At 47.8% G+C, this 8,215-nt stretch overlaps 1 protein-coding gene across 2 annotated transcripts; it reads left to right on the top strand.

Moving 5' to 3' along the window:
• On the top strand, positions 770-4,650 carry LOC8078682 (probable methyltransferase PMT19). 2 transcript variants are annotated; one of them, XM_021455204.1, is made up of 7 exons: positions 770-1,533; positions 1,687-1,900; positions 2,156-2,459; positions 3,094-3,231; positions 3,331-3,483; positions 3,589-3,666; positions 3,835-4,650. In XM_021455204.1, the coding sequence occupies exons 1-7, from the start codon at positions 871-873 to the stop codon at positions 4,046-4,048; spliced, it is 1,764 nt and encodes a 587-aa protein (XP_021310879.1). In that variant the 5' UTR covers positions 770-870; the 3' UTR covers positions 4,049-4,650. The 2 variants fall into 2 exon arrangements, with proteins under 2 accessions (XP_021310879.1, XP_021310878.1); XM_021455203.1 differs by having other exon boundaries at positions 3,094-3,483.

The raw sequence follows: 8,215 nt of genomic DNA, 5'->3' as shown, positions 1-8,215 counted from the left end.
CACGAATCGCGTGGTGAAAAGATGTGTGTGGGTACATGCATGGGTTCGTGCAGTCCTGGGCGCGGGTGCTCGCAAGTCACGGATGAGTTGTACGTACTTGTAGGAGTACGTACCACGGCCTCCTTTTGGACTCGTGGTGCGTTGCGCGTTAGCTGCAAAATAGGTTGTCGTCCTACGCGTACGACTCGTCGAGATTAACACTAGCGTTGTCGGAGTAATTCGAAACCGTGCAAGTGCAATTGCAAATATATAGTACATTTTATATAGGAGGAGTAGTAATAATAATTGTACTTTTAAGTGCTGACAAATTAAGCAAATTCCTGCCGATCGAGCTTATGTCTGGGGCCTTGATTCACTGACGTTGACCCTGCTTGTGTACGTCTACAGGCCGGCCGCTTCTCAGTTTGGAGTTTGGACTCTAGTAATACGTAGTCTACGGTCTTCTCAAGTACCATACGAGATGCTGTACGACATTGCACGGATGAAAAAAAAAACAAAAACAGTTAGGCCATCGCGATTTCGCATGTGCAGCATCTCTTCTTCTCTGAACAAAAACATCCACACGAGACGAGGCGACGAGCGCACCAGACGAAACACCGTAAAGCGAACGAACACGAGCCACTGCTAGCGCAGGCCGGCCCCACGAAGCCCCGACGGCCGGGCCCACGCGGCAGCAACCGCTCTCCTGTCCTGTCTGGCTGTCTCCTCTGCACTTCCCCCTGCCTCTTCAAATACGAACACGGCGCCCACCACTCTCGCCGCACTCATCACTCGAAGGCAGCGTCGGAGCATCCGATCCTCCACCACTCCACCGTTGCGCCCGGTGCGCGGCGTACTGCGCGATACGCGGACTCGGTGGCAGCGGCGGCCATGCCGCTCTCGGTGCCGTCGACGCCGGCCGTGCTCAAGGCACTGCCGCGGGCGCTCTCCCTCGCGGCCGCGGTCGTCGCGGCGACAACAGCGTCCCTGCTCCTCATCTGCGCTGTTGTCTCCAACTCCCACCACGCGGCGTCGTCCTCGTCGCCGCAGCTTCCCCCGTCCGCCAGCGCCTCCACCGCGGCTCTGGCCCCGGCGCCCGCGCCCGACGGCCCCGACCACCACCACCCCCACCCCCACCCCCCGCCTCCCGTTCCCCCATGCCCGCCCAACGCCACCCACGATGTCCCCTGCCACGAGCCTCCTTCGGGCGAGCGCCACTGCCCTCCGCGCCCGCCGCCTCCGCCACCTCACCCGCCGAAGGATCCACCGCCGCACCCTCCGCCGCCTCCGCCGCACTGCCGCGTCCCGCCGCCGCCCGGGTACCGCCCGCCCCCGCCGTGGCCCGCGCGCCGTGACCGCGCGAGGTACGCGAACGTGGACCTCCCGCCGCCGCCCCCGGTTAAGGTGGCGGCTGGGCTGGAGCAGGACCCCGTTCGCCGTCGCGGGGAGTGGCTGGTGTTCACCGAGGGGGTGCGGGATTATGTCGAGCAGCTGGAGCGCGTCGTGCCGCTCCGTGGCGGCGTGGTGCGCACGGCGCTCGACATCGGGTGCGGGGTGTGTACTTTTGCATGAAAACTTTTCATATTTTCGATTCAGAACCTACTCGTTGGAAGGGTGGATTTTCACTACTTGATTACCATCTCTTGTCGAGATCGATGTGATTGTCACGTCTCTCTCCGCTCACGTGCTCATATGCGTCACTGACAGGTTGCGAGCTTTGGGGACTATCTGCTCAACTATGGCGTACTCACCATGTCCATTGCGCCGAGGAATAATAGACTTGGTCCACAAGTGCAGCTCGCCTTGGAGCGTGGACTGCCTGCGATGATCGGAGCGCTTGTTGCTCACAGGCTACCATATCCATCGAGATCCTTCGACATGGTGCACTGCGCGGACTGCCTTGTTCCATGGACTGCTCATGGTAGGACATGCAAGACATCATGCTATTCCTGAATTCTGACCACACGAACATACTTCCTGATGTATCATCTATTCACTGTATCTAGTTTACTATTATGTCACTGATTATTTATTTATTCAAAGTGAATTTCCTATTGGCAAATGTTGGAGTCAGTGAACACTGAACAGAACACCCTCCTCATATGTCGATGTCAATACTAAAGTACAGTTGTTTGGTCGAGTGCTCTTGTTCTCATTCACCTATAGCTGATTCCAGATGGGCTCTATATTCTGGAAATTGACCGTCTTCTCCAACCTGGTGGCTATTGGGTTTTCTCTAAACCACCTGTCAAGTGGAAATCTACATACAACATTTCTAATCAAGGGACCAGAGACATGCAGAACAATCAATTAGCTATGGATTATATGTTGAATAAGCTTCATTGGACGAGGGTCTCTGAAGAGGGCACAATTTCTGTTTGGAGAAAGCCTTCTTGTCATCTCCACTGTAACCAAGAAGCAAATGCAAAGCTCTTAGGATTGCCACCACTCTGTACAGGAGAAGACCCAGATAGTGCCTGGTAAGTTTTTAATTGTCTCCCCCTCACTTTGCATATCCAGTTAAATGCAATGAAACATTTGCAAATTTTAGCTTCAGCTATCCTTTCCCACTTAGAGGTTGTATAATCGAAACAGAATGTAAAAGGATAATACTCATCTTGAAATGTTGTTGTCTTATCAACCACAGTGCAACCTCATCTTGCCTTCATGTTATCCTTGTGATATGACAATGCACACGATAGTTTAGCTGGATAAATAAACGTATTTAATTTCACTTTGTGGCTGCAAAACCGACACTGACAAAAGTTAGTAAGTCGTATCCGTAGTTTATTCTAAAGCCTTGCAGTATGAACTTACTTTAAAACCATATCATCATCTACCTATGTTCTGTTCTGAATGAGTCAATGTCATGTGCAGTTGTAAAGTTTATTTAGTCAAATACAGTACCAGGAACAGTTTAGAAGAGTTCACAGAATGGATAATTACAAACACAATACTAAAATAAGGTGCACCAGTGTATTCCAAGGAACTCGCTTCCAAACTGGGGGGAAACACTTGTTGAGCTAATCTAATATTTACTCTTGCATCAAAGTTAATTTTATCGAATTCTTCAACATTACAGTCTTCTTAAATATTACTTTTGTTACGGTGCAGGTATGCAAATATTTCAATGTGTATGACATGTATTCCAAGAGCTGAAACTTTTAATGGCTGTGCTGGTGGTGCTATGGAAAAATGGCCTAAAAGACTTCATGCAGTGCCACCAAGGATAACCAGTGGGGAAATGAAGGGGTTGTCCATTCAGAGATATAAATATGACACTTTGATTTGGGAGAAAAGGGTTAACTTCTATCTAACATATCTAAAATATTTGTCTAATGGAACTTACAGAAATGTCATGGACATGAGTGCTGGTTTTGGTGGTTTTGCTGCTGCTATGTCCAAGCATCCTGTTTGGGTCATGAATGTGGTTCCTGCAAATAGAACAGAGAATACTCTTGGTGTCATCTATGAGCGAGGTTTGATTGGAACATACACTGACTGGTAATGTTAATGAAACTTTTTTCTCTTCAAATAAACTGACACTTCCAAAATATACAGTCAGATATATGAAATAACTCTCAATATTGCTTGCTAATATATTTTCAGGTGTGAAGCCTTCTCTACTTATCCACGAACATATGATCTGATACATGGTAATGGAATCTTCAGCTCCCATATTCACAAGTAAGTGACCTACTAACCTTGCCATGTTTAAGCTTCTGAAAGAAAACAAGAAAAGGCAAAGACTGCTTCTCACGAAGCAAATGAACCATTTAAGTAGTACATTTCCAGAGTTGCAGTTAATTTAAATCCTGGCTCAGCTATCCATCTTGACACTGAAACCATTATCAGGTGTGGGATTATCGACATCCTGGTTGAGATGGATCGCGTTCTCCGGCCAGGGGGTGCCGTTATAGTTCGGGACAGAGCTGATGTTGTTCTCAAAGTCAAGAAGGACGCCGACCGTCTAAAATGGAGTAGTCGAGTTGTTGACACTGAAAATGGGCCTCTGGATCCTGAGAAGCTTCTCATTGTGGACAATTCCCTCCCACTTCGAGGGAGCTAAAGTGATTACTGGCAAGAACCAAGATCAGCAGGCTCTTCATGTTCATGACAACAGGTTCTTGGTCTTCTCATGTTTCGAGAAAGAGCCAGTGGTCTGCGACCTTACTACCTGTACAATATGAATGTCTTTTGGCTTAAAAAGATCCCACTACATGTACAGATGAAGCGTATCAGCTAAACCTATACAGATGAAGGGTACAAGGATATTGGCTATCCTACAATGAGAGATTCAGAATTGCATGCAGATCTACATATATGACCCGTCCAATATATTCGAGTCACTGACGACTCCACAGGATGCCATTTCTTAGCTCCAATCTGCAGGCCTCATTTCTCATGCTCTGACGACTAGCTGTGCAGCTGGAACCATGCGATCACGACTCTGCAGATATGTCTACATTGACTGTACTTTTCCTTTTTGGTGGGATCTCGACTCTGTAGATATATGATACAGGGACTGTACTTTCTTTTTATGGTAAATCCATTGCCTATACATTTTTATATAGTGTTGTATATTGCTGTGTTGTACAAGCGAAGTGGATGTGCAGATCTAGTATTGACATGAATTTCTTAAAGGCATTATCGTAATGGTAGTTATTATTACCGCGTGGAGAAGATGCTTACTTTAGCAGTTTGCGTATACTATGTGTGCAGATCCCCAGTCAGAGTTGCTAATTTTGACTGGTGCTCCGCCTGAGCTAGGAAATGCTCAGAAACCCCTCCTGGAAATTGTATTGTATACTTGCTCGATCCAAAAGATCTGGAAATTGTATTATATACTTGCTCGATCCAAAAGATTTGAACAGACCGAGGAAACAAAACAAGGTCCGATCTGCACCACGAACAGACAAATTAAACAAACACAGGCCACCCGACATCATTCATCTCGCATCTCGCAGCAGAACTGTCATACACGGATACGGATACAACAATTAGCTTGAAGCTTATCACCCAGAATCAGCAACTACTTCAGCAATATTTTCTCACACAACACACCAGCACCATCAGCCGCAGAAACCATCCAGCAATCACTTGAATTATAGTTTCAGTTGGATGTAAACATGGTATACTATACGCGTAGTATAGCAACACTATGCACGAGCTACGCAAATTAACAGAGATTCATACAAGCGTTGAACAACGTGCTGGTGATCAGAGGGGCACAAGGGTAGCACATTTTTAGTCAGGCCTTAACACGTTTGGCGTCCGCGCAGGCTTTCTCTAGATCCCCAAGGAATAACATGTTCGACAACAGACACGTTTGAAGTCTACAAAGATACACAATCAAACTCTGAATTGTCAACGGAAATCAAATATATGGGGCCGGCCCGTACTATTGGACATTAAGGATTCCAACCACGGGAAGTTCAGAATTACACATAAACTGAAATTGCTTTCGGGAAAAATTGCAACACTCTTTTGTTCAAAAAAAAAACTGCAACATTCGTGCTTCCAATTCGACATTGGGATACGATAATTTTGAGGAGGCGTCAAACCTTGAGGAGCAGAGGCGAGGGACTGGTGATTCAGGAGGTGGAAGATCTTGAGGCGCAGCTCTCTAGGCAACCCATCCATGTCTGATGCGGGCACGCGGCTTCTCCGTTCCGAATTCTCGCACTCGCCAAGAAGCTCATGCGACTGCTTGTCACTGCTACCGACTGAAGACGTATTCCCTCAATACGTCTTCCAACCAGAGGAAATGGAAGGCAAGAGGAAGGCGCGAGCGAAGAAGGCAAATCCACGCGTCTCCGGCCCATTGTGGATCAATTAGGCCCAGAACGAACGGCACTGCGTGGCCCATGTCGGAGGCGGCTCCTTGCCCCTTCTTGTAACCGTTGAGAGAGGAGGACACGGCACTGTGGCGTGAGATCGGAACCGAGCCTTGTTGGCTGTGGCGGCGGCGGGCATCGGCATCTCGCCGGTGTTCCGAGTTTGTAATCTAAGCACTTAGCCACTCGTTATTAAGTATATCCAGTATCCAGTTACATCATTCGGGTTACATCTGGTATCGGATTCAGTTCCATCCCGATTCGTCGATCTCTGTATCCCATCGATCGATTTGCAAACGCTTTCGGTCGGATTGATATTCTCGATCGGTAGTGAGCTGCTACCGCCGAGGATTTTTCTGCAATTCCCAAGCACGCGAATCGATTTGTGGAGTAGATCGCGATTCTGGCATCTCATCCATACTTCACCCGTCGTCGGATAGCCATGACGACACCGGAAGAACAACTGGGCAAAATCATCGCTCTCCTGGGAGAGAACTCCAAGGGGATCAACGAGCTGAAGACCTCTATGATGGAGATGCGGGATCTCAAGATGGAGATCTCAACCTGGAAGCCGGAGATGGACCAACGAGTTCACGACCTCGAGCACACCGTTCTGGACCTCAGCGAGCGCATCGATCAGGTGCTGGACGTCGTCAACCCCTCTTCGTCACCACTGATGTCGCCACGGCAAGCGTACCCGCGCGTCACTACTACGACTCCGGCGCCGATCACGGCTGCAATCCGGGAGGACCACTTCGCCTCGCCGTCCAAGCCGGTGCTGAACTCCGCTCACCTGGAGTTTTCCCCATCAAGGGCGGCACCAGGGTCGTTAGACCACAGCAAGCAGGGTTACGGGGTGGTGTATACCACTGCCCCAACCCAACCCTCGGGTACAGGTGCGAAATCTCACCATACTAAAGTTTCCTCACTTCATACTGAGTATCCTGAGCAGCCTGATCCATATTATTACCACTATCCCATGTATTCCACCGCCACACCCTTTCCTGAAGTCGAGTTCCATAAGTTTGATGGCACAAATCCTAAACTCTGGATCAAACGTTGTGAAACTTACTTCGATGTGTACCAAACCGATCCTAGTTTATGGGCTCGCTTAGCTTCTATGCGAATGACAGGTTCTGCTGCTCTTTGGTTTCAAACCCTGTCAAACCCAACTACCACCATGACATGGGAAACTTTTGTTCTAGCTATTTGCAATCGTTTTGATAAGGATGAGCACAACCACCTTCTTCGACACTTTTTCCACTCCAAGCAAACAACCACTGTCACAGAGTATGTAGAAGAATTCAGTGACATTGTTCATCATTTACTCGCGCATGATCCATCTTTCTCACCTGCTATCATTACCAACCGTTTTATTGATGGTTTAAAGAAAGATATTAGAGCAGTTGTTGTTATGCATAGGACACAAGACCTCGATACTGCTAGTTCTTTGGCCCTTTTGCAGGAGGACGCCACCCAAGAGGTTCCTGTCAAGAGGTTTGAATCCAATTCATCTTCTCGGAAATCCTCTGGTGATGGGATGAAACATACTTCTGACACTGGTAAACCAAGCTTCAAACACAGTGATGAGAAGAAGCCAACTCCCACACCACAATCTAAATCCACTGATGACAATGTCAATGCTCTGAAGAACTACCGAAGAGCCAAGGGCCTCTGTTTCAAGTGTGGTGAAAAATGGTCTCCTCAGCACAAGTGTCCTGCTACTGTGTCCCTGCATGCTATGGAGCAGTTATGGAAATGTATCACTACTGGTGAGGACTTGGAGTTTCTTACACAGTCTAGTTCTGATTCTGAAGAAGACTTGATGGCTATATCTTTACAAGCACTCAGTGGTACTGAAGGACCTAAAACCATTCGTTTGAGAGGCCATTTGAATGGTAGAGAGGTGTACATGCTAGTGGATTCTGGTAGTACTCACAGTTTCATCAGTGCTCACCTCCTTCAGAATTTAGATTCTGGACAAAAGTTGAATCAATCTGTCACAGTCAAGGTAGCCAATGGAGAACTGCTTCACTGCACTCATCAGTTGCCAAATCAGTTGTGGGCCATTCAAGGGCACTCATTCTATACAACTTTTAAGATCATACCATTGTCCAGTTATGATGTGGTTCTTGGTATGGACTGGTTGGAATTACACAGTCCAATGGAAATACACTGGGGTGAGAAGTGGTTGAAATTCAAACACCACCACCAACAAATTCAGTTGTTGGGTATCTCTACTTCCACTCAAATGGGCACACCAATCTCACAGTATCAGTTACAAGCACTGGAGAGGACAGATTATATTCTGTACATGGTACAGTTACAGGCTAAAGAGGAGTCCAGCTCACCATCTTTACAAATACCTCCTAACTTGCAACAAGTCCTGCAGCAGTTTG

Source organism: Sorghum bicolor, chromosome 3 (genome assembly GCF_000003195.3).
Source record: "Sorghum bicolor cultivar BTx623 chromosome 3, Sorghum_bicolor_NCBIv3, whole genome shotgun sequence".
NCBI classification, from domain to species: Eukaryota; Viridiplantae; Streptophyta; class Magnoliopsida; order Poales; family Poaceae; genus Sorghum; species Sorghum bicolor.
The sequence above is the reverse complement of the archived record's forward strand: the minus strand, read 5'-3'. Positions and strand labels throughout refer to the sequence as shown.

Coding starts and splice junctions, on each gene's coding strand:
- LOC8078682 (XM_021455203.1), top strand. CDS start 871: ATGCCGCTCTCGGTGCCGTCGACGCCGGCCGTGCTCAAGGCACTGCCG. Junction 1,534..1,686: donor CGCTCGACATCGGGTGCGGG/GTGTGTACTTTT, acceptor CGTCACTGACAG/GTTGCGAGCTTTGGGGACTA. Junction 3,484..3,588: donor ATTGGAACATACACTGACTG/GTAATGTTAATG, acceptor ATATATTTTCAG/GTGTGAAGCCTTCTCTACTT.